The sequence below is a fragment of the Cetorhinus maximus genome, chromosome 6 (genome assembly GCF_964194155.1).
Source record: "Cetorhinus maximus chromosome 6, sCetMax3.hap1.1, whole genome shotgun sequence".
Taxonomy (NCBI): domain Eukaryota; kingdom Metazoa; phylum Chordata; class Chondrichthyes; order Lamniformes; family Cetorhinidae; genus Cetorhinus; species Cetorhinus maximus.
Genome location: NC_135884.1, coordinates 153,610,039 through 153,637,446, shown reverse-complemented (window position 1 = coordinate 153,637,446; position 27,408 = coordinate 153,610,039). Strand labels below are relative to the sequence as shown.

General features: G+C 44.2%; 1 protein-coding gene across 1 annotated transcript in view; it reads left to right on the top strand.

Annotated features, from left to right (window-relative positions):
- Positions 1-27,408, top strand: part of terb1 (telomere repeat binding bouquet formation protein 1) — a 190,617-nt gene that overhangs the window by 38,500 nt on the left and 124,709 nt on the right. The window contains exons 11-12 of the mRNA XM_078544790.1: positions 17,329-17,492; positions 23,614-24,006. Coding sequence (XP_078400916.1) covers positions 17,329-17,492; positions 23,614-24,006 — 557 coding nt within the window. The remainder of the gene's footprint in view (positions 1-17,328; positions 17,493-23,613; positions 24,007-27,408) is intronic.

Here is a 27,408-nt window from a genome sequence, read left to right as displayed (position 1 = left end):
GCCACTTAAACTGCTTGCTGGTGCTTATTAAAGAGGCTGCACAGCATTTTTATGGCTAGTGTTTCAACACTCTCTCCTAATAGCGACTAGCTCTTTGGGAGCAATCAGGGCATTGATGTTTTTAAGTGTTACTTAAAGGGAGACTCACTATTTCATGGTCATTGGTGTTGAAACTGTGAAGAGGATCTCAAACAATTTAGGAGAACTTCTGAGACACTTTGTCACCAACACTTTAGCAACATTTATTCTGAAAATTCTGAGGATTTCACCTAAAAAGAGTAAGTAGTAACTATGCAACTCCACCTTATTGGACACATTGGATTCACAAGGAGAAAGGGAGTTCTTGATCATGGCCATCTTGTTGGGGTCCCCTATTTCTGGATGAGGAAAGGAGGAGGACATGAAGACATAGCTACTGCGGGAGAGAAGGACTGGAGGGTACGGGCATAGTACATCCATCCTCCTTGAGACCTACTCCTCCAGGGCCTCCAATGCCGCATGCGAGAACCTGTGCTCCCTTTTCCCTGGCCCTTACGCTATCCGACGGCGTGCCGCTGTGTGCCAGTCACAGCAGTCCACACCTTCAATGGAAGTGGGTGTGTGGAGCCCACACATCCAGCCACAGGAAGATTGCATCTATTCAGCATTTGGGTACTAAACCTGCAGGTTTCTGGTTAGCATCTCAGTAAATGCAAATTCTGGTAATCGACAATTAGGGCCAAAATTTTGTGTGAAATTCAAACTGTCAGATAAACACGGCACTGATTTGGCATATGTTGTCATCCTTTAGTCAAAGTAACTCCCTATGTTCCCTCTGAGTTGACCCATCAAGCCATTCAGTTGTATATAAAAAAAATGGAAGATCCAGCACCTTCTCAGAGCAGCCAGGAAATTTCAACAGACGCTTTATGTGCCAAATCCATTACTATGTTTAACAGCTTCCAAACCAAATTTGAGAAGTCCACACAGGAAGTATTGCTTTGTATAGAGTGACCAGTCCCTCCCCATAGAACAGGATCCAGTTACTTTAGAGAGCTTGGCCACAGTTTGGCAAGAGCCAAGGCTTAGACACCTCATGTTTTTTTTCTATTATTCATTCATGGGATGTGGGCTTCGCTGGCTGGGCCAGCATTTATTGCCCATCCCTAGTTGCCCTTGAGAAGGTGGTGGTGAGAAGGTGGAGGAATGTGAGCTACAACTAACTCAACACAGACTGGGGATTAAAAACACCAGATTTTTTGTTACTGTGCATGAATACCAACACAAGTGGTATATTTATTGACTGAGCTGTCAGGACCCTCCAGATAGTAATTGAGTACAATTAGCCTCAACATCCTCCAGTTCAGCGAGAGCTCCTATCCTAATCACTTTCTAATGACCCCTTCAGGAATTTGTGTTGAACTCAGATCAGAACAGGATCTTGCACAGCTTTGTAGTTGAATGTTCTGCTTATCCACAATATTGAACCTCAAATATCAGTGAATACTTGGCTGAACTGCCATTTGGTCAGGTTTGGAGTTGTTTGATGATGATTTGATAGTGTTCTATTCCATTCACAGTTCCTACAGTATTAAAGCAGCGGCTCACCGCCACTTTCTCAAGTTGGATGATTATGTTGTTAAAAAAAAAAATTCTTTCGAGTTATCAACAGTCACAGATTGCAACTCTTTCGAGTACAATCACAGTTCTTGGTTTCCGGGAGTGGGACATGAACCCACAACCCTCTAATTCAAAGGCGAGGGTGCTAGGCATTGTTTGATTAAGGATTGAAAGCACACATAAAGAGATTCAGCTGGGATACTTGAGTTAGTAGTTAGGGGGCAGATCTGTAATGCTGCATCCTGTGAATAAACTTATTAATAAGAAAAATTTTGTGTCTTGTTTTGAACTTCACCACCTGGCTTGAGTCCATTTAGTATAGTAGCAGAGAATGGTTGCCTGAAGGTGAAAATTGGAAAGTAAGATTTTTTTTGCAGACAGAAGATTGTAATTGGAGTTACTTTTGACAAGAATGGTTGAAACCAAGTGTAAAATGTCAGGGTATGATTACCACCACACCCCTCCCCCCGATGTTCTCTGAATATGACCAATGGAAAACTGAAGTAGACATGTGGACACAGGTTATATCCTTATCAAAGAAAAAGCAGGTATGGCCTTGGTACTGTCGCTTCACAAAAGCAGGATCAGGTGCAAAGTATTTTCGGAACTAGTGGCTCGTCAGTTGGACACTGAGGAAGGTTTGGATATTCTATTAAAATTTGTGGATAAAACTTATAAGAAAGATGATCTATTAAATGCATATGATGCATGGACAGAATTTGATAAATTTAGAAAGACGGACGGTAATTTCAAAGAAGAATATGTCATGGAATTTAACAGACTATATACAAAACTGCAGAAATTCTATTTGGAAATATCTGGTTCAGAGTTTGCTTTCAAATTGCTGGATTGTACAAAAGTGCCACATGTGGACAGGCTCCTGGCCTTAACTGGAGTTAGATTCTCAAAAGGAGACACGCTTTTAGATCAGATGTCTGAATCTTTAAAAAAAATCCTGGGAAAACAGTTGTTTGCAGTGGCCTTCATAGCAAAATGGGACATTTGGCAGTATCACAAAAGATGGAGGATTCAATGCTTGCAGCATTTTGAGACTTTTCAGATATGGGGCGCAGGTGTCAATACAACAGAGGAATGACAGACAAAAGACATGAGAATGGAGACTTTTTTTGCCAGATTTGGCAGACAACAGAAATGGAGTAATAATAACAGAAAAATGAACCCCAGGAATGCCCAAGGTCTTATGAACAGGTGTTTCAGATGTGATTTGAGATATCATAGCAGAGGTAAGCCACTTTTTTAGTACAGATGTAGTATCTATTGAGATACCTTTGCTGCTGAGCAAGCCATCCATGAAAAAGGCACAAATGAAGTTTGGCAAGGAACATGAGAAAGCAATTGTCTTTGGAAAGTCATTAGATTTGCTATTTACTCAATCAGGACATTATTGCGTCCCTTTAACAAAACCTAGCATCTCTAATCAGAATGCTAAAATGTTAATGTGATAGGAATTAAGAGCGAAAAAGATATTTCTCTTAAAGTTAAAATAGAAACATAGAAAGTAGAAGCAGGAGTAGGTCATTCGGCCCTTCGAGCCTGCTCCACCATTCAGTGTGACCGTGGCTGATTCTCTATCTCAACACCATACTCCCGCTCTCTCCCCATACCCCTTGATGCTTTTAGAGTCTGGAAGACTATCTATTTCCTTCTTAAATATATTCAGTGACTTAGCTTGCACAGCCTTCTGTGGAAAAGAATTCCACAGGTTCTCTATCCTCTGAGCGAAGAAGCTTCTCATCTCAGTCCTAAATGGCCTACCCCATCCTAAGCCTGTATCCTGAGCTTGTGACCCTCCCCCCAGCCAGAGGAAACATCATCCCTGCATCCAGTCTGTCCAGCCCTGTCAGGATTTTATACGTTTCAATGAGATCCCCTCTCATTCTTCTAAACTCCAGTGAATACAGGCCTAGTCGGCCCAATCTCTCCTTAAACGACAATCTTGCCATCCCAAGAATCACCCTGGTGGACCTTCGCTGCACTCCCTCTGTGGAAAGTATATCCTTTCTTAGGTAAGGAGACCAAAACTGCACGCAGTACTCCAGGTATGGTCTCACCAAGGCCCTATACAGCTGCAGTAAGACATCTTTGCTCCTGTACTCAAGTCCTCTTGCAATGAAGGCCAACATACCATTAGCCTTCTTAACTACTTGCTGCACCTGCATGCTTGCATTAAGCGGCTGGTGTACAAGGTCATCAACATTTCCCAATCTATCACCATTTAAATAATACTCTGCCATTCTGTTTTTCCGATCAAAGTGGATAACTTCATACTTATCCACGTTATACAGCATCTGCCATGTATTTGCCCATTCTCAACTTGTCTAAATCGCCTTGAAGCCTCTTAACAACCTCCTCACCACTAACATTCCCACCTAATTTTGTGTTGTCAGCAAACTTTGAAATATTGCATTTGGTTCCCTCATCCAGATCATTGATATATATTGTGAATATCTGGGGCCGAAGTACTGATCCCTGTGGTAACCCACTGGTCACTGCCTGCCATTCTGAAAAAGACCCATTTATTCTTACTCTCTGTTTCCTCTCTGCTAACCAACTCTCAATCCATGCCATTACCCCATTCCCATGTGCTTTAATTTTACACACCAACCTCTTATGTGGGACTTTATCAAAAGCTTTCTGAAAATCCAAATACACCGCATCCACTGGTTCTGTCTTATCTATTCTGCTAATTATGTCCTCAAAAAGCTCCAGTAGGTTTGTCAAACATAATTTCCCTTTCATAAATCCATGTTGACTGTCTAATCCCATTGATATTTTCTAAGTGTCCTGTTATCACATCCTTTCTAATAGCATTTTCTCTAGCATTTTCCCTACCACTGAAATTAGGCCAACTGGTCTGTAATTCCCTGTTTTTCTTTCCTTCCTTTTTTAAATAGTGGGGTTATATTTGCCATCCTCCAATCTGCCAGGAATGTTCCAGAATCTACGGAATTTTGGAAGATGACAACCAACGCATCCACTATTTCCATGGCCATCTCCTTTAGTACCTGGGGATGTAGATTATCAGGTCCGGGGATTTATTGGCTTTCAGTCCCATTAATTTCTCCAGCACTGTTTTTCAGTAATACTAATTTCCTTCAATTCCCCCTTCTCACTAGACCCTAAATTCCGTAGCATTTCTAGGAAGTTATTTGTGTCTTCCTCTGTGAAGACAGAACTAAAGTAGTTGTTTAATTGCTCTGCTATTTCCTTGTTCTCTATTATGAATCCCCCTGTTTTGGACTGTAAGGGACCTACATTTGCCTTCACCAATCTTTTCCTTCTTACATATTTATAGAAGTTTTCACAGTCCTCTTTTATGTTCCTTGCAAGTTTACTCTCATGCACTATTTATCCCCTCTTAATCAATCTCTTGGTCCTCCTTTGCTGAATTCTAAACTGCTCCCAATCCTCAAACTTGCTACTTTTTCTAGCAACTTTATATGACTCATCTTTGGATCTAATACAATCCTCAATTTCTTTTGTTAGCCATGGTTGGGCCACTTTTCCTGTTGCGTTTTTGCGCCAGAAAGGATTATATTGCGGGAGGCGATGCCGTAGTATTGTCACTGGACTAGTGATCCAGAGACCCAGGGTAATGCTCTGGGGACGTGGGTTCGAATCCCCCACGGCAGATGGTGGAATTCCTGAGTTCAATAAAAATCTGGAATTAAAAGTCTGATAATGACCATGAAACCACTGTCGATTGTTGTAAAAACCTATCTGGTTCACCAATGTCCTTTAGGGAATGAAATCTGTCATCCTTACCTGCTCTGGCCTACACGTGACTCCTGACCCACAGCAATGTGGTTGACTCTTAAATGCCTTCTGAAATGGCCTGGCAAGCCACTCAGTTGTAAGAAACCGCTAAAAAGTCACAAAAAAGGAATGAAACTGGACGGACCATCCAACACCGACCGCGGCATCAGAAACGACAATGGCAATCTTAGCCCTGTCGACCCTGCAAAGTCCTCCTTACTAACATCTGGGGGCTAGTGCTAAAATTGGGAGAGCTGTCTCACAGACTAGTCAAGCAACAGTCTGACATAGTCATCCTCACGGCATCACACTTTACAGATAATGTCCCAGACACCACCATCACCATCCCTGGATATGTCCTGTTCCACTGGTGGGACAGACCCAGCAGAGGTGGCGGCACAGTGGTATGCAGTCAGGAGAGAGTTGCCCTAGGAGTCCTCAACATCGGCTCCGGACCCCATGAAGTCTTATGGCATCAGGTCAAACCTGGGCAAGGAAACCTCCTGCTAATTATCATGTACCGCCCTCCCTCAGCTGATGAATCAGTGCTCCTCCATGTTGAACACCACTTGGAGGAACCACTGAGGGTGGCAAGGATGCAGAATGTACTCTAGGTGGGGGACTTCAATGTACATCACCAAGAGTGGCATGGTAACACCATTACTGAGCAAGCTGGCTGAGTCCTAAAGGACATAGCTGCTAGACTAGGTCTGCAGCAGGTGGTGAGGGAACCAACAAGAGTGAAAAACATATTTGACCTCATCCTCACCAACCTACCCGCCGCAGATGCATCTGTCCATGACAGTATCGGTAGGAGTGTCGAACGCACAGTGTCTGTGGAGATGAAGTCCAGGCTTCACATTGAGGATACCCTCCACCATGCTAAATGGGATGGATTTCGAACAGATCTAGCAACTCAAGACTGGACATCCAAGAGGCGCTGTGGGCCATCAGCAGCAGCAAAATTGTATCCTCAAATATCCCCATCCTCAATGATGGAGGAGCCCAGCACATCAGTGCAAAATAAGGCTGAAGCATTTGCTACAATCTTCAGCCATAAGCGCCAAGTAGATGATCCATCTCGGCCTTCTCCGGAGGTCCCCAGCATCACAAATGCCAGTCTGCAGCCAATTCAGTTTACTCCACGTGACATCAAGGAACGGCTGAAGGCATTGGATACTGCAAAGGCTATGGGCCATGATAATATTCCATCAATTGTACTGAAGACTTGTGCTCCAGAACTTGCCATGTCCCTAGCCAAGCTGTTCCAGTACAGCTACAACACTGGCATCTACCCGGCTATGTGGAAAATTGCCCAGGTATGTCCTGTTCACAAAAAGCAGGACAAATCCAACCCAGCCAATTACAGCCCCATCAGTCTGCTCTCGATCATCAGTAAAGTAATGGAAGGGGTCATCAACAGTGCTATCAAGCGGCACTTGCTTAGCCATAGCCTGCTCACTGATGCCCAGTTTGGGTTCTGCCAGGCCCACTCAGCTCCTGACCCCGTTACAGCCTTAGTTCAAACATGGACAAAAGATCTGAACTCCCGAGGTGAGGTGAGAGTGACTGCCCTTGACATTAAGGCTGCATTTGACCGAGTGTGGCAACAAGGAGCCATAGCCAAACTGGACTCAATGGGGAAGAAAACTCTCTTCTGGTTGGAGCCATGCCTAGCACAAAGGAAGATGGCTGTGGTTGTTGGAGGTCAGTCATCTCAGCTCCAGGGCATCACTGCAGGAGTTCCTCAGGGTAGTGTCCTCGGCCCAACCATCTTCAGCTGCTTCATCAATGACCTGCCTTCCATCATAAGGTCAGAAGTGGGGATGTTCGTTGATGATTGCACAATGTTCAGCACCATTTGCGACTCCTCAGATAGTGAAGCAGGCTATGTCCAAATGCAGCAAGACCTGGACAATATCCAGGCTTGGGCTGACAATCAGCAAGTAACATTCATACCAAGCGAGTGTCAGGAAATGACCATCTCCAAAAGAATCCACCCATCGCCCCTTGACATTCAATGGCATTACCATCACTGAATTCCCCACTATCAACATCCTGGGGGTTACCATTGACCAGAACTTGAACTGGACTGGCGATATAAATACTGTGGCTACAAGAGCAGGTCAGAGGCTAGGAATAGTGCGACGAGTAGCCCACCTCCTGAGTCCTCTAAGCCTGTCCACCACCTACAAGGCACAAATCAGGAGTGTGATGGAATACTCCCCACTTGCCTAGATGAGTGCAGCTGCCACAACACTCAAGAAGCTTGATACCATCCAGGACAAAGCAGTCCACTTGATTGGCACCATATACACAAACATTCACTCTCTCCACCACCAACGCACAGTAGCAGCAGTGTGTACCATCTACAAGATGCACTGCAGGAATTCACCAAGGCTCCTTCGACAGCACCTTCCAAACCCACAACCACTACCATCTAGAAGGACAAGGGCAGCAGATAGGTGGGAACAACACCAGCTGGAAGTTCTCCTCCAAGTCACTCACCATCCTGCCTTGGAAATATATCGCTGTTCCTTCACTCTGGCTTGGTCAAAATTCTGGAACTCCCTTGCTAACAGCACTGTGTGTGTACCTACACCACATGGACTGCAGCGGTTCAAGAAGGCGGCTCACCACCTCCTTCTCATGGGCAAGTAGGCATGGGCAATTAATGCTGGCCCCGCCAGCAAAGCCCACATCCTATGAATGAATAAAAAAAATATAACTGTTGCAATGCATACGTTCGTTCCTTAAATATTAGCCATTGCCTATCCACCTTTTAATGAGGTTCCTGAATCTATCTAAGCCAACTCATGCCTCATACCTTCGTAGTTTCTTCTGATCAGATTTAGGACCCTAGTTTTGGATTGGACTACTTCACTTTCCAACCTAAGGAAGAATTCTGTCATGTTATGCTCACTATTCCCTGAAGGATCCCGCACAAGATTATTAATTAACCCCTTATCATTGCACAAAATCAAATCTACGATAGCCTGTTCCCTAGTTGGTTCCTTGACGTACAGGTCTAAAAAACCATCTCGTACACAGTCCAGGAATTCATCCGCTACAGTATTATTGCTAATTTGGTTTGCCCAGTCTATATGTAGATTAAAGTCACCCATAATTACTGTAGCACCCTTGTTATATGCATCTCTAATTTCCTGTTTAATACCGTCCCTTACCTTACCACTATTGTTCAGATGTTTGGAGACCTATAGACCCACCAATGTTTTACGTCCCTTGTTGTTTCTTAGCTCTATCCAGAATGATTCTACATCTAGATTTTCTGAGCCAATATCCTCTCTCACTATTGCACTGATTTAATTCTTAACTAACAATGCCACGCCACCTCCTTTTCCTGTTTACCTGTCCTTCCTAAATATCGAATACCCTTGGATATTCAGTTCCCAACCTTGGTCACCCTGCAGCCATGTCTCTGTAATCACAATCATATCGCACCTATTTTTACATCTATTTGTGCTGTCAATTCATCTACCTTATTGCAAATGCTTCGTGCATTCAGATACAGTGCCTTTAGACTTGCCTTTTTACACACCTTTTTTTGTACTATGGCCCTATTTGCTGCTAGCCCCTGTTTCCTCTGCCTTCCACTTTTGCTTTTTACTTTTCTATTTTTCATTTCTATCTTTGTTTCCCTCTCCTGTGTCTCCCCACTCAGGTTCCCATCCCCCTGCCACTCTAGTTTAAACCCCCCTCCACAGTACTAGCGAATTAGACTTTTTGCTCATCCCTCTTGTCACAGATTAAAATTCCTACTAATGGTGCATGAGTAGTTGATTAGTACACAGAGCTTATTGAAGAGATTAGTGAAAAATGTGATATATGAATAAAGTATTGGAGGACACCATCACGGCCTATTGTAAGTCTCCCATTAGTACGAGTCTTTAATGAAGTAGGAACTATAGATTTAAAGGCATGGGACAAGAATAGAAACATTTTTGCTTCAAATTTCATAGACATGGCAACAAGATTCAGTCTGTCTACAGTAATACAATTGCTTGTCATGGTAAAGACAAAAGAGTGATTGCGGATAAAATCGCAGAGAGATGGATAGGAACCGGACTGGGGCCACTGACTAAGTTCCTATCTGACAATTGATGGCGGGGCGGGGGAGGTGGTGATGGTGTCGCGGTATGGAGGGGGGGTTTGCCAATGACGAAATTAGAGACTTTCAAAAATATAACATCGTAGTGGTGAACACTGCAGCTGAAAACCCCTTCAGTAATGGGCTTTGTGAAAGAAATCATGCAGTGATTAATAAGATGCTGCATAAGACCTTAGCTGACCAACCAAACTGTAAGCTAATATCTGCCCTGGCTTGGGCAATACATGCGAGGTATTCGCTTCAAATGATTGAGCGCTTTAATCCGTATCAGTTGGTCAATGGGAGAAATCGAAAAATACTGAATGATGTGTGATCATCCTGTGGCCTTGGAAAGGACTACAATTAGTTCCACCTTTTCTGCGTATTTGAAGATCCTGCATGCTGGGAGAATGGCAGTCATCAAGGCAGAAGTCTCGAGAGAAAATTCAGCGAGCCTTATGGCAGCACATAAGGCTGCCAAAGATAAACTCTAACCCTGGGGATTTAGTATATTATAAAAGAGAGGATCAGAAAAGAGTGGAAAGATCTGGGTAAAGCAATGTGGTGTTATGGGAAGACAGTAAATCTCCAACATAGTAGTCAAACGATTTAGGGTCCATTCATCTTGGTTAATTGGGATTGACTATAAACTTGCAGAATCTGAGCAATCAGTAGAAGGTGATGAAGCATCCTATGCTATTTTTGATAGCTGAAAGTCGGTAGTTGGGTAACATACAGACAAGAAGAGTCCAAGGAATGGAGGAATGCAACCATTGCAGGAGAGCATGGAAAGCCCCTGGCAAATTCAAGCATTTGCTAAATGTTCGAGCTGATGGACAAGAGGTAAGATCTATTGACTGGCAAAATGAGGTAAAACTGTGAAAAGCGAGAAAATGCAGTGTGAGTTCCCATAGCGGATCTGGAAGTGACTCTGTTCCTAGGAAATGATTGTGAATTGGCAATAGAACCTCTGATCATGGGATGGAAAGTTTATATAGCAATAGTCCAGAAAGAGACAAGGGAGCTAGTGGAGGCTGTAGTTTGACTAGAACGAGAACTATAGAATACTCGAGGAACGCCACTAGGAGAAGCCATTGTGATCAGAAAGTTTTAGTGGCCACAAGCAAATTAAAAGAAAAACTGAAAAGAAAAGCAAAACATAAATACTTGGAAAGAATTTGATGTTTACTCTAAAGTGCTAGATAGGGAACAGCCAGCCTTATCACATAGGTGAATATGTATGGAAAAATAACTCATAAATGGGACATATATAATCTAAAGTGAGACTATTGGCTCAAAGAGAGACTGGTGATCAAGATGTTAGAGTGGACTCTCCCACAGCAGGAAAAGTGATCTTGAATATTTTCTTAGCTCTCTTAGTTACATACTCGTTGGAATGTAGTTCAATCAATATAAAAGCCGCATCCTTGCAGGGCAAAAAATTTCAAAGAGAAGTGTTTTTGAAACCACCTAAATAAGCAAATGATGTAGAAGGAAAGCTATGAAATTTTTTTTTAAATGTGTTTATGGATTGAAATGTGTCATGAGAAAAGACTTTTTCACACTCGAGTTTCCAGCCTTGGGTGACCCAAAGGATATGAAGTTAGTCCTTCTTAGTGATACTTCCCACACAATCTTCCAGATGGGTATGCGAGTACAGCTGGGTTTGTCATATTCTTGCTGGGTGAAAATGGAAAATGTGTCTCTTGGCTTTGGAAGCCAAGAAAATAAAAAGCGCCATTAAAAGTACCCTAGCTACAGAAACACTGGCGCTAGTGGACACGATAGATATGGGATTGTACTTCTCTAACATTCTGAAGAAAATCCTATCTAAACAGGGGGCATTCTGAGAAAAGTTGGCACATTGAATGCTTTGTGGATACCTGTTCTATTTGGTGTGACATTTGTTCGACAAAGAGTGTCACTGATAATTGACCTTGCTAGTAAAAGGAAATGTTGGAGAGGAAAGAGATCTCTGAAATGAAATGGGTAGACGCAGATTACCAATTATTAGATAGCTTTACTTGCTCCAAGAAATTGTTGGAGGCCCTAGAAGGGGGATGTCTTGTGTTATGATGAGTTGTAAGAAATATGAAAAACAATTTTTTTCCTTTGATTACATTGTAATTATTTAAGTTATAAAGTTTTTGTTTTAAAGAAAGGAGGATCTGTTAATGTTTGGTTGATTATGTTGTTAAAGAGACACAGGTGATAGGCATTGTTTGATTAAGGACTGAGAGCATATATAAAAGGAATCACCTGGGACACTGAGTTAGTTAGGAAGTGTTAGGATCATACAGTCGATCTGTAACCTCGAGGAGAGTGCCAGAGGAGGACTCTGGGACAGGCAGTCAGCAGCACCTAGAGGAGAGAGCGAGAGGAGGACTCTGGGACAGGCAGTCAGATGCATTTAGAGGAGTTGGGAGTTGAAAAGGAGCCGGGAGTTGAAAAGGAGCACGAGAGGAGTCAGGAGATGAAGAGGAGCGCGAGAGGAGTCGGGAATTGAAAAGGAGCGCGAGAGGAGCCAGGAGTTGAAGAGAAGCGCAAGAGGAGTCAGGAGTTGAAGAGAAGCTGGGAGAGCAGGGGTGACTGAGGGAGTTCGGTGAGGAGGGAAGGAGATGATCCTTTGAGTACTGTGAGTACGGCTGGGTAAGCATTAACTACTTTCATCGCTTATAGTTTTGAAGGTCTTATTTTGTGGTTCATCATTTGTAGGGGCTATATTCTGTAACAATGAGGAGCAGGGAAGAAGGGCCCGAGAGTAATTGGTATTAGGTATCTTCCAAAAAGTTTAATTTAATTTAAAGGGGTAAGTCAAGGCAGGAGAGCTCAAAGCCGTGTCGTGCTCCTCCTGCTCTATGTGGGAAGCCGGGCACATTTTCAGTGCCCGGGGCCAGCATGTGTGCGGGAAGTGTCTCCAGCTGCAGCTCCTGGAAGCCCGAATTTGTAGCTGGAGCAGCGGCTGGGGACACTGTGGAGCATCCGCGAGGTGGAGATTATCGTGGATAGCACGTATAGAGAGGTGGTCACACCGCAGGCTAAGAGTCCACAGGCAGGAAGGGAATGGGTGACCACCAGGCAAAGCAAGAGGATTAGGTAGGCAGTGCCGGAATCTCCTATGGCTATTCCCCTGCAAAACAGATATACCGCTTTGGATACCGTTGGGGGGAATGGCGCCTCAAGAGAAAGCAGCAACAGCCAAACTTGTTGCACCACGGTTGTCTCTGCTGCACAGGGGAGGAGTAAAAAGTGTGGGAATGCAATAGTTATAGGGGATTCAGTTGTAAGGGGAATAGATAGGTGTTTCTGTGGCCGCAAATGAGGCTCCAGGATGGTATGTTGCCTCCCTGCTACTAGAGTCAAGGATGTCTCAGAGCGGTTAGAGGACATTCTGAAGGGGGAGGGTGAACAGCCAGTGGTCGTGGTACACATTGGTACAAACGACATAGGTTAAAAAAAAGGTTGAGATCCTAAAAGCAGAATATAGGGAGTTAGGAAGTAAGTTCAAAGGTAGTGATCTCAGGATTACTACCAGTGCTACGTGCCAGTCAGAGTAGAAATAGCAGGATATATCGGATGAATACGTGGCTGAAGAAATGGTGTGAAGGGGAGGGTTTCAGATTCCTGGGGCATTGGGACCGGTTCTGGGGAGGTGGGACCGGCACAAACTGGACGGGTTACGCCTGGGCAGGACCGGGACTGATGTCCTAGGGGGAATATTTGTTAGAGTGGCTGTGGAGGGTTTTAACTAAAATGGCAGGGGGATGGGAACCTATGCAAGGAGTCAGAGGAAGGGGAACCAAAGACAAGAACAAAAGACAGAAAGCGGAATAAGAAAAGTGATAGAGAAATCAAGGGCAAGAATCAAACAGGGCCTCAGTGAAAAATAGTGGGAACAGGACAAGTAATGTTTAAAAGACAAGCCTTAAGGCTTTGTGCCTTAACGCGAGGAGCATTCGCAATAAAGTGGATGAATTAACCGCGCAAATAGATGTAAACAGGTATGATATAGTAGGGATTACGGCAACATGGCTGCAGGGTGACCAGGGGTGGGAACTGAACATCCAGGGGTATTCAGTATTTAGGAAGGACAGAAAAAAAGGAAAAGGCGGTGGAGTTGCATTGCTGGTTAAAGAGGAAATTAACGCAATAGTGAGAAAAGATATTAGCTCCGACGATGTGGAACCTGTATGGGTAGAGCTGAGAAACACTAAGGGGCAAAAAACATTAGTGGGGGTTCAATATAGACCCCCAAACTGTAATGGTGATGTTGGGAATGGCATTAAACAGGAAATTAGAGACACATGTAATAAAGAACCATCTGTAATTATCGGTGACTTTAATATGCATATAGATTGGGCAAATCAAATTAGTAACAATACTGTAGAGGAAGAATTCCTGGAGTGTATACGGGATGTTTTTCTGGACCAATACATTGAGGAACCAACGAGAGAACAGGCCATCCTCGACTGGGTATTGTGTAATGAGAAAGGAATAATTAGCAATCTAGTTGTGCGAGGCCCCTTGGGGATGAGCGACCATAATATGATAGAATTCTTCATCAAGATGGAGAGTGACGTAGTTGATTCTGAGACTTGGGTCCAGAATCTTAATAAAGGAAGCTACGATGGTATGAGGCAGGAGTTGGCAATGATGGATTGGGAAACGTTACTTAAAGGGATGGTGGTGGATAGGCAATGGCAAACATTCAAAGAGCACATGGGTGAACTGCAACAATTGTTTATTCCTGTCTGGCGCAAAAGTAAAACAGGAAAGGTGGCCAAACCATGGCTTACAATGGAAATTAGAGATAGTATTAGATGCAAGGAAGAGGCATACAAATTGGCCTGAAAAAAACAACAGACCGGAGGATTGGGAGCAGTTTAGAATTCAGCAAAGGAGGACCAAGGGATTGATTAAGAAGGGGAAAATAGAGTATGAGAGTAAGCTTGCAGGGAACATAAAAACTGACTGTAAAAGTTTCTATAGGTATGTGAAGAGAAAAGGATTGGCGAAGACAAATGTAGGTCCCTTACAGTCAGAAACAGGGGAATTTATAATGGGGAACAAAGAAATGGCTGGCCAACTAAATACATACTTTGGCTCTGTCTTCACAAAGGAGGACACTAATAACATACCAGAAATGTTGGGGAACACACAGTTTAGTGAGAGGGAGGAACTGAAAGAAATCAGTATTAGTAGGGAAATGGTGTTGGGGAAATTGATGGGATTGAAGGCCAATAAATCCCCAGGGCCTGATAATCTACATCCCAGAGTACTTAAGGAAGTGGCCCTAGAAATAGTGGATGCATTGGTGGTCATCTTCCGAGATTCTCTAGACTCTGGAACAGTTCCTACAGATTGGAGGGTAGCTAATGTAACCCCACTATTTAAAAAGGGAGGTAGAGAGAAAACAGGGAATTATAGACCAGTCAGCCTGACGTCGACAGTGGGGAAAATTCTAGAGTCCATTATAAAAGATTTAATAGCTGAACACATGGAAAACAGTGGCAGAATCGGACAGAGTCAGCATGGATGTATGAAAAGGAAATCATGCTTGACAAATCTACTGGAATTTTTCGAAGATGTAACTAGTAGAGTTGATGACCAGTGGATGTGGTTTATTTGGACTTTCAGAAGGCTTTCGACAAAGTCCCACATAAGAGATTGGCGTGTAAAATTAAAGCGCATGGGATTGGGGTTAGTGTATTGAGATGAATAGAAAACTGGTTGGCAGACAGGAAACAAAGAGTAGGAATAAACGGGTCTTTTTCCAAATGGCAGGCAGTGATTAGTGGGGTACCGCAGAGATTGGTGCTGGGACCCCAGTTATTCACAATATATATTAATGATTTTGATGAGGGAATTAAATGTAATATCTCCAAATTTGCAGATGACACAAAGCTGGGTGGGAGGGTGAGCTGTGAGGAGGATGCGGAGATGCTTTAGTATGATTTGGACAAGCTGAGTGAGTGAGCAAATGCATGGCAGATGCAGTATAATGTGGATAAATGTGAGGTTATCCATTTTGGTAGCAAAAACAGGAAGGCAGATTATTATCTGAATGGCTATAAATTGAGAGAGGGAATGTGCAACGAGACCTGGGTGTCCTTGTACACCAGTCGCTGAAGGTAAGCATGCAGGTGCAGCAGGCGATAAAGAAGGCAAATGGTATGTTGACCTTCATAGCCAGAGGATTCAAGTACAGGAACAGGGATGTTTTGCTGCAATTGTACAGGGCCTTGGTGAGACCACACCTGGAATATTGTGTGCAGTTTTGGTCTCCTTATCTGAGGGAAGATGTACTTGCTATAGAGAGAGTGCAGGGAAGGTTTACCCGACTGATTCCTGGGATGGCGGGACTGACATATGAGGAGAGATTGAGTCGATTAGGATTATATTCGCTGGAGTTCAGAAGAATGAGGGGGGATCTCATAGAAACCTATAAAATTCTAACAGGACTAGACAGGGTAGATGCAGGAAGGATGTTCCCGATGGTGGGGAAGTCCAGAACCAGGGGTCACAGTCTGAGGATACGGGGTAGACCATTTAGGACTGAGATGAGGAGAAATTTTTTCACCCAGAGAGTGGTGAGCCTGTGGAATTCGTTACAATATTTTGGTCTCAACTACTTCCTATGGTATGTTTTCAAGAAGGAGTTAGATAAATCTCTTGGGGTGAAAGGAATCAAAAGGTATGGGGAGAAAGCGGGAGCAGGCTATTGAGTTGGATGATCAGCCATGCTCATAATGCATGTTGGAGCAGGCTCGAAGGGCCAAATGGCCTACTCCTGCTCCTAGTTTCAATGTAATGGTACATCCTGTGGATAAATCCACAAAGAAGGTAAAGATCTGTGTCTTGTTTCATCCTTCACCATCTGGCTTGGATCCGTTTAACATCAAAGTCAATTAGGGATGGGCAATTAATGCTGGCCTCGCCAGTGACGCCCACATCCAGTGTAAGAATAAATAAAATAAAGCCCATGGCATCCAATGGGGGAGAAGAGAGGGGTGAATAGGTGGTCACCATTGACCAGAAGCTTAAGTGAAAAAGCTATATTAACAGAATGGCTGTATAAACAGAGCAGAGGCCGAGTGCAACAAACAAATAACCTCTTGACACTAATGCCGCTCCATAATCTAGAAGCAGGTTCGACATTTACCCTTTGGGGCCCCTGTGCAGAGGTTCAGTTTGCAGTTCCTGCATTTTACTAGGCAAGCATCATTGGACCCAGCGGGGAATCCCTGGCTGGCTCAGTGTTCAATGCAATTGTATATTCCTATCATCGCCAGCAAGATTTAAGTCATGACCAATGGAATACTTTCCATTTGCTAGATGAGTGCAGTTGCAACAACTCTCAAAAAAGATCGTCATCCAAGACAAAAGAGTCTGCTTGATCAGTCCCCACACCACTGAACTCATTATTATTTATCACCTCCACCACTGGCATACTTTGCTGGAGGTTCCTAACCCCAAAACCTTTACTACTGAGAAAGACAAATAAGTACACCTCAAAGTTGCCCTCCAAGTAGCACATGATTCTATCTTGGATGAATGTTATTGTCACTTGGTCATAATCTTGGAATTCCCCATCAATCACCACTGTGGGAGCACCATCATCACAAGTAGTTCAAGGAGAAAGTCCATCATTACCTATTCAGGGCAACTAGGGGAAGGCAACATATGTTGTCTTGCCAGAATGACCTGCATCCCGAGACCAAAACAACCTACTGGTACCTGTGAAACATTAGCTGCAGGATAATGCAAATGTTACGGTTTATCTATCTCTTTATATTTGGGGCTTATTATGCTTACCTTTATACCTGCTGTTGTCTCTTTCCAAGCTGAGAAACTATCGAATAGCCTGGTAGAGAATTTTCAACCAAGAGGAGACACGGTTACTTCAACTGACACTGATTATCAAAAGGACAACAGCCTGAAAAATTATTGGAAATTTGCAGAAGGATTTCTAAATAGGATAACGGCATTAGAAAAACAGCAAGAAGAGGTTAACTGTATAAGTTCTCCTTCATATAATGACTTTTTTTCTTCTATTAAAAACAGTAACTTGCATTTATATAGTGTCTTTAGTGCAGTAAAACATTCCAAGACACTTCAAGGGGCATTATCAGCCAAAATTTGACACCGAGCCACATAAGGCACTTTTAGGTCTGGTGATCAAAAGATTGCCCATAAAGGTAGGTTTTAAGGAGTGTCTTAAAAGAGGTAAAGAGGCAGAGTGGTTTTGGGAGGGAATTCTAGAACTTACGTCTAGGCAGCTGAAGGTATGGCCACCAGTGGTGGGGAGGAGGAAATCTGCAGTAGGGATGGGGGTGCAGAATTGGAGGAGCACAGAGTTCACGAAGAACTGCAGGGCTAAAGGAGGTTACACATATAGGGAGGGGGTGGGACCATGGAGGAATTTAAAAACAAGGTTGAGAAATTCAAATTCAAGTCAGTGGTGGGCCAGGAACCAATATAGGATTGACTAGCAGCAGTAACCATCTCTAACAAGAGAGAATCTAACCATCACCCCATGACATTCAATGGCATTACCATCGCTGAATCCCCCACTATCAACATCCTGGGGATTACCATAGACCAGAAATTGAACTGGAATAGTCATATAAATACTGTAGCTACAAGAGCAGGTCAGAGACTAGGAATTTTGCAGTGAGTAACTCAGCTCTTGACTCCCCAAAGCCTGTCCACCATCTACAGGCACAAGTTAGGAATGTGATGGAGTACTTCACACTTGCCTGGATAAGTACAGTTCCAACAACATTCAAGATACTTGACACCATCCAGGACAAAGCAGCCTGCTTGATTGGCACCCCGTCCACAAACATTCACTCTCTCCACCACCAGCGTACAGTGGCAGTAGTGTGTACCATCTACAAGATGCACTGCAGGAACTCACCAAGCCTCCTTAGACAGCACTTTCCTAACCCATGACCACTACCATCTAGAAGGACAAGGGCACCAGTTACATGGGAACACCACCACCTGGAAGTTCCCCTCCAAGCCACTCACCAGCCTGACTTGGAAATATATTGCTGTTCCTTCACTGTCACTGGGTCAAAATCCTGGAACTCCCTCCCTAACAGCACTGTGGGTGTACCTACGCGACATGGACTGCAGTGGCTCAAGAAAGCAGCTCACTGTGACCTTCTCAAGGACAATTAGGGATGGGCAATAAATGCTGGCCTAGCCAGCGATGCCCACATCATTGAATGAATTTAAGAAAAACACAGGGGAGATGGATGAATGGGACTCTGCAACTTAGGACAAGGGCAGCAAAGTTTTGAATGAGCTCAGGTTTAGGGAGGTTGGAAGATAGGGAGGCTGGCCAATAAAGCATTAGAATACTCAAGTCTGGAGGTACGAAATACATGGATGAGGGCTTCAGCAGCAGGAGCAGAGAGAGGCGATATTAAAATGAACTGCAGATTCTAGTTGTTGCAGTGGATCAGTACATGAATCTTTCATCTCTGGAGATTGGATTCAACTTCAGTCAATCTAAAGTGATGGGATGATGTCGCCTTTAGTTTGGCTTATTGAAGCTGATGGCATGAGAGAGATGAACATGTTATTAACCCTAAGCGCCTGTCTTTTTAACTAGAGTTAGTTTGTGATCTTGTGCCATTGGCTTAGTAACTGAAGGATTATGGAAGATCTTTAAGAGATATTCAAAAATATATTTGAACCTCTCCCAGTTACTGTAGTTTCTTTAATTTTTCCCCCTCACCCGGCGATCCTTGGCCACTAATGTTGTGCAGTTGAAAAAGTGAGAAACGATATTTCTCTGAGAGCTCCTTTGTCGCTATGGGCTGGCCACTTGAAGGCAATCTGGGATAATTCTTAGGGTTTGTCCTCCCTCCCTGTGTGGGTACCTAGTTCCTGCTCATGATTGCCCATAGTGCCACAATAAGGGGAGGCAGTGGTGTAGTGGTATTATCACTGGACTAGTACTCCAGATACCCAGGGTAATTCGCTGGGCATCCAGGTTCGAATCCCACCATGGCAGATGGTGAAATTTGAATTCAGTGAAAAATCTGGAACTAAAAGATGACCATGAAGCCATTGTTGATTGTCGTAAAAACCCATCTGGTTCACTAATGTCCTTTAGAGAAGGATATCTGACTGCATACCCACAATATGTGGTTGTCTCTTAAATGGCCTTGCAAGCCATTCATTTCTCCAGGGCAATTAGGGATGGGCAATCCCACGGATGAATTAAATAAATACAAAATATGCGCAGATTTCACGGACAGGATTCCTTCTGGGTTCCCGCCCATTTCACACTGGGGCTGCCAGGGCCTCGGATGGGAAGGCCACCCTTGCCCCAATTACACACTCAGCCGCAATTTTTAGGCTGGCAGCCGGATGACAGCTTGGGGGAAGGCTGGAAATGAAGGGTATTAGATCTCAGGTGGAAAGGGGGAGGTGGGGGGTGTGCGTCCAGCAGAAGCCCCCTTTTGTCCTCCCCTTAAGGCCCGGTGACCTGCGGACCTCCCTCCCCCTCTCCCAGCTTATCCATGGAGACGCCGATCACCCAACCTTTGGACCTTCCCCCCCCCCCCTCCAGCCTTCCCTGGACCCCTGGTACCTTTTTCTGTTATGGGAGCTGCACTCATCCAGGCGAGTGGATTCCATCACACTGCTGACTTGTGTCTTGTAGATTTTGGACAGGCTTTGGGGAGTCAGGAGGTGAATTACTCATCACACTATTCCTAGCCTCTGACCTGCTCTTGGAGCCATAGTATTTATTTGGCTAGTCCAGTTCAATTTCTGGTCAATGGTAAGCCCCCCCGGATGTTGAAAGTAGCGGATTTAATGATGGTAATGCCATTGATCGTCAAGGGACAATGGTTAGATGGTCATTGTTGGAGATAGCCATTGCCTGACACTTGTATGGCATGAATGTTACTTGCCACTTGTCAGCCGAAGCCTGGATATTGTCCAGGTCTTGCTGCATTTGGACATAGACTGCTTCACTATCTGAGGAGTCGCAAATGGTGCTGAACATTGTGCAATCATCAGTGAACACCCCCATTTCTGAAACAGAATTACCTGGAAAAACTCAGCAGGTCTGGCAACATCGGCAGAGAAGAAAAGAGTTGACGTTTCGAGTCCTCATGACCCTTCAGCAAGGGTCATGAGGACTCGAAATGTCAACTCTTTTCTTCTCCGCTGATGCTGCCAGACCTGCTGAGTTTTTCCAGGTAATTCTGTTCTTGTTTTGGATTTCCAGCATCCGCAGTAGTTTTTTGTTCTTACCCCCATTTCTGACCTTATGATGGAGGGAAGGTAATTGATGAAGCAGCTGAAGATGGTTGGGCCGAGGACACTACCCTGGGGCACTCCTGCAGTGCTGTCCTGGAGCTGAGATGACTGATCTCCAACAGCCATAACCATCTTCCTTTGTGCTAGGTATTACTTCAACCAGCAGAGAGTTTTCCCCCTGATTCCCATTGAATCCAGTTTTGCCAGGGCTCCTTGATGCCACACTCTATCAAATGCTGCCTTGATGTCAAGGGCAGTCACTCTCACCTCACCTCAGGAGTTCAGCTCTTTTGTCCATGTTTGAACCAACGCTGTAATGAGGTCAGGAGCTGAGTGGGCCTGGCAGAACCCAAACTGGAAGACAGTGGGCAGGTTATTGCTAAGCAAGCACCGCTTGATAGCACTGTTGCTGACTCCTTCCATTACTTTACTGATGATGGAGAGTAGACTGATGGGGCGGTAATTGGCTGGGTTGGATTTGTCCTACTTTTTGTGTACAGGACATACCTGGCCAATTTTCCTCATAGCCAGGCAGATGCTAGTGTTGTAGCTGTACTGGAACAGCTTGGCTACCGGGGCAGCAAGTCTGGAGCACAAGTCCTCAGTACTATTGCTGGAATATTGTCAGGACCCGGAGGCTTTGCAGTGTCCAGTGCCTTCAGCTGTTTCTTGATATCACGTGGAGTGAATCGAATTGGCTGAACACTGGCATCTGTGATGTTGGGGATCTCCCGAGGAGGCCAAGATGGATCATCCATCAGCACTCCTGGCTGAAGGTTGTAGCAACGGCTTCAACCTTATCTTTTGCACTGATGTGCTGGGCTCCTCCATCATTGAGGAGGTGGATATTTGTGGAGCCTCCTCCTCCAGTGAGTTGTTTAATTATCCACCACTATTCACGACTGGATGTGGCAGGACTGCAGAACTTAGATCTGATCCGTTGGTTGTGGGATCACTTAGCTCTGTCTATCACTTGTTGCTTATGCTGTTTGGCACCCAAGAAATCCTGTGTTATAGCCTCACCAGGTTGATACCTCATTTTCAGGTATGCCTGGTGCTGCTCCTGGCATGCCCTCCTGCACTCTTCATTAAACCAGGACCTGGCTTGATGGTAATGGTAGAGTGGGGTATATGTCGGGCCGAGGTTACAGATTGTGTTCAAGTACAATTCTGCTGCTGCTGATGGCCCACAGCGCCTCATGGATGCCCAGTCATGAGTTGCTAGATCTGTTTGAAATCTATCCAATTTAGCACGGTGGTAGTGCCACACAACACGTTGGAGGGTATCCTCAACGTGAAGCCGGGACTTCGATTGTGTGGTGGTCACTCTTATTGATAGTGTCATGGACAAATGCATCTGTGGCAGGCAGGTTGGTGAGGAAGAGGTCAAGTATGTTTTTCCCTCTTGTTGATTCCCTCACCACCTGCCGCAGACCTAGTCATTTAGCATGACATTTAGGACTCAGCTAGTGCTACCGAGCCACTCTTGGTGATGGACATTGAAGTCCCCCACCGAGAGTACATTCTGCACCCTTGCCAACCTCAGTGCTTCTTCCAAGTGGTGTTCAACATGGAAGAGCACTGATTCATTCAGCTGAAGGAGGGCAATACATGGTAATCGGCAGGAGATTTCCTTCCCAGGTTTGACCTGATGCCATGATACTTCATGGGGATGTTGTGGACTCCCAGGGCAACTCCCGTGGGACAGGACTTACCCAGGAATGGTGGTGTCTGGGACATTATCTGTAAGATATGATTCTGTGAGGATGATTATGTCAGGCTTCTGTTTGACTTGTTTGTCAGCCTTCAGATGTTAATAACAAGGCACCGACAGGGCTGAGTTTGTTGTTGTCATTTCCGGTGCCTAGGCCGGTTTCATTCCTTTTTTGTGGCTTTGTAGCGGTTTAATACAACCGAGTGGCTTGCTAGGTCATTTCAGAGGGCATTTAAGAGTCAATCACATTGCTGTAAGGACAACAGATTTAGTGAACTAGATGGGTTTTTACAACAATGGTATGGTCATCATTAGACTTTTAATTCCAGATTTTGATTGAATTCATATTCCACCATCTGCCATGGTGGGATTTGAATCCGGATCCCCAGGGCATTTACCCTGGGACTCTGGATCACTAGTCCAGTGACAATACCACTAAGCCGTCACCTCCCACTGGAGGCATTCGAGAGCTGCCAGCCAACATGATTGGCCAGCAGCTCTCCGAGGAGGGACTTACTCCTGAGTGAGGGGCGGAAGTCCTGGCTATTGCCAAGCAACATTCATTAGAGCGTAAATACCTGCGGGACTCTCGGAGTCGATAGGGATGTGTTCCCCACCGACTCTTCAGATGGCAGGGGCCCCCACATTCCTAAAGATTCTGGCTCAGGGGTGGGTGACATGGGATTAGGATTTCTCCCTTTTCTTCTGGTGAATGGATTATGGTTTCATGGGCACTGTCAGACACCTTTCCCAAGTGGCTACTCTTCACATGTAAAGGAGAAGCATCACAGCTAACCCACTCCCATCTTGCCCAACCCCTGCCTATGCAAGCTTCTAATATTAGATCTTAACCAGAAGTAGGAACCATAGTTGATTGTTTTATATCCCTTTACTAGCCCAGGAATGCAGAAACCATTGTAGAAAGAATCCCAGCTACTGTGCTGACTGAGATTAGCACTAATAGAAATTGACCCTGGAAACTTCTACTACAGCACTGATGGAGCTGTCATGACAATTGACTGCTGAGTAATGATGTGTTATTCATGGTACAGGTTTTATATTAATTAAATAGTTGAAAAATGATTTCTGATTATATTGTTCTAACTTCATTCTGTATTAAATCATGTAGCAGATGAAAAGTAGTATTTTGAATGCTGGAGAGACAGATGTACAGCAAACAGCTACGGGATCAAATTCACATGTGAACCTGAAGCTTCAGTCATGTGAGCCATTGCTCACAGGAACAGACCAGATGGCGAAACAGAAGGAAGATGTGCCACTGAAACATTGCAGCGAACAGCATTCTTTGGATAAATCTTGCATGGATAATACAACAATCAATAAATGGACTGGTGGAACAAGACAGGCAAAAAATCAGGATTTTACCCCAGAGAAAAGAAAACTCAATTTCAATCATGCAGCAGATGAATACAGGGAAGAGGATTCTGTTATTCCTGCAATTAATTCATCTTGTTCAAGAGCTGAAGGAAATAAAATTCAATACCGAGATCAGAGGCTAATGGTACGGCATGTATTTAGTTGATCTTTATTCCTATGACAACATTGGATCCTTTACTCTTTATTAAGCAGTGGTTTGTTTTCATGTACTATTATATATTGTTCTACACTAGAAACCCAGGTGGTGAATGATAGAACTGGAGCCAATCTTAGCATACTTTTGTGTTTATTTACAGATTTATTTACATTTCCTAACCTAATGACTACAATTTCAGCCTGTGTCTATTTATAGGATTCTGGTGAAGCAGCTAATACCCACCACATGCATAAAATTAAACACAATTAATATATAATTAACATGTACAGTAAAATTCCCCTTATTTTCTTCCCTTATCTGCTCACTCAGAAGCCAAGCTGCTGGGCAACCATCTGCACTCACTTTAGTCAGCATACAGAATTTACGAAAGATGGCTTGGGTTGGGGGGGGGAGGGAGGGGGCAGCAGAGGGGCCCCTCCAAATTTTCTGTTTTCTTAGTCTCTCTTTCCGTGTGGGAGAGGGATTAGCCCCCAGCAATATCCCACAACAGTGAGATGGTTAGGCTCATAAGAAATTGGAGTAGGAGTAAGCCATTCAGCCCATTGAGCCAGCTCCACCATTCAATAAGATCTTGGCTCATCTAATTGTGGCCTTAAACTTTCCTGCCTGTCCCCCATAACCCTTGACTCCCTTCTGAATCAAAAACCTGTCTAACTCAGCCTTGAATATATTCAATGACCCAATTTCCACTGCTCTCCATGGAAGAGAATTCTAAAGACTAACGACCCTCTGAGAGAAAAATTTCTCATCTCTGTCTTAAATGGGAGACCCCTTATTTTTAAACTGTGCCCCCTATTTCTAGATTCCCCCATGAGAAGAAATATCCTTTTAGCATCTACCCTGTCAAGCCCCCCTCAGAATCTTTCATGTTTCAGAAAGTTCAACCTCTTATTCTTCTAAACTCCAATGATGTTAGCCCAACCTTCCCTGTAAATTAACTGCCTTATTCCAGAAATCAGCCTTGTGAATCTTCTCTGCACTGCTTCCAATGCAATTATATCGCTCCTTAAATAAGGAGACCAGAACTGTACACAGTACTCCAGATGTGGTGTCACCAATGCTCTGTACAGTTGTAGCAAGTAATAAAAGCAAAAACAGGCCCTCAACCGTGTCCGGCCCATCTCCCGTGCATCCGCCCTCACATCTTCCTCTCCCTCCCAGAACCATGATAGGGTCCCCCTTGTCCTCACTTATCACCCCACTAGCCTCCGCATTCAAAGGATCATCCTCCGCCATTTCTGCCAACACCAGAATGATGCCACCACCAAACACATCTTCCCTTCACCCCCCCCCGGCGGCATTCCGCAGGGATCGTTCCCTCTGGGACACCCTGGTCCACTCCTCCATCACCCCCTACACCTCAACCCCCTCCCAATGCACCTTCCCATGCAATCGCAGAAGGTGCAACACCTGCCCCTTTACTTCCCCTCTCCTCACCGTCCAAGGACCCAAACACTCCTTTCAAGTGAAGCAGCATTTCACTTGCACTTCCCTCAATTTAGTCTATTGCATTTGCTGCTCCCAATGTGGTTTCCTCTACATTGGAGAGAACAAACGCAGACTGGGTGACCGCTTTGCGGAACACCTTTGGTCTGTCCACAAGCATGACCCAGCCCTCCCTGTCGCTTGCCATTTCAACACTCCACCCTGCTCTCATGCCCACATGTCCATCCTTGGCCTGTTGCAATGTTCCAGTGAAGCTCAATGCAAACTGGAGGAACAGCACCTCATCTTCCGACTAGGCACTTTACAGCCTTCCGGACTGAATATTGAGTTCAACAATTTTAGATCATGAACTCTCTTCTCCATCCCCACCCCCTTTCCAATCCCCCTTTTTTCCAATAATTTATATAGATTTTTCTTTTCCCACCTAATTCCATTATTTTTAAATGTATTTCCATCCAATGTAGTATCTCTACCTTTTAGCCTATTTCGATCCCTTCCCCCCCACCCCACCCCCACTAGGGCTATCTGTACCTTGCTCGTCCTGCTTTCTACCCTTAATGTCACCTATTATCACATTCCTTAGATAATATCACCACCTTGAACACCTCTTTGTCCTTTTGTCGTTGACATCTTTTGGCTATCTCCACCTAACACTGGCCCTCTATCCAGCTCAACTTGTCCCCCCGTCCCCCCCCAAACCAGCTTATATTTCACCTCTTTTCTATTTTTCCTTAATTCCGTTGAAGAGTCATACGGACTCGAAACGTTAACTGTGTTCCTCTCCGCAGATGCTGTCAGACCTGCTGAGTTTTTCCAGGTATTTTTATTTTTGTTTTGTTTTCCATTCTTTTATACTCTATCCTCCTTGCATTAAAGGCCAACATTCCATTTACCTTTCTAATTACTTGCCGTACCATGCTAACTTTTTGTGATTCATGTACAAGGACACCCCCAATCCCCATGTACTGCAACATTCTGTAGTCTGTCTCTATTTAAATGATATTCTTCTTTTCTATTCCTCCTGCGAAGTTGACAACCTCACATTTTCCCACATTATACTCCATCTGCCAAATTTTTGCCCACTCTCTTAATCTATCTAATTCCCATTGCAGACTTTTTGTATCCTCACAACTTGCTTTCCTGCCTATCTTTGTATCATCAGCAAATCTGGTACAGTACAGCTCGTTCCTTTTTCCAGGTCTTTAATATAGATCGTAAATGGTTGAGGCCTCTGTATTGATCCTTGTCACACTCCGCTAGTTACAGTTTGACATCCTGAAAATGACCCATTTATCCCAACTCCCTGCTTCCTGTTAATTAGCCAATCCATTATCCATGCTAGTATATCATCCCAATACCATCTTGCGCAGTAAACCTACATGTGGCACTTTATTGAATGCCTTTTGGAAATCCAAATGCACTACATCTACTGGTTCCCCTTTATCCACTCGACTTGTTACATCCTCAAAGAATTCTAATGGATTTAATAAGCATGATTTCCCTTTCATGAAACCATGTTGACACTGCCTGATATGATTATGATTTTCTAAATATCTTGTTACTACCTCTTTAATAATGTACTCTAATATTTTCTTAATAACAGATGTTAGACTAACTAGCCTATAGTTTCCTCCTTTTTGTCTCCCTCATTTCTTGAAAAGTGGTGTTACATTTGTGTTTTTGTAGTCCACTGGGACCTTTCCAGAATCTAGAGAATTTTGGAAGATCACAACCAATGCATGCACTATCCCTGCAGCCACTTCCTTTAATACAGGTGCAGGTAGCTTGTCAGCCTTTAGTTCCATTAGTTTTCCTAGTACTTTTTCTCTAATGACATAATTGTTTTAAGTTCCTCCCTTCCTTTTGCCCCCAACTTTCTACTATTCCTAGGATGCGTTTTGTGTCTTCTACTGTGAATACTGA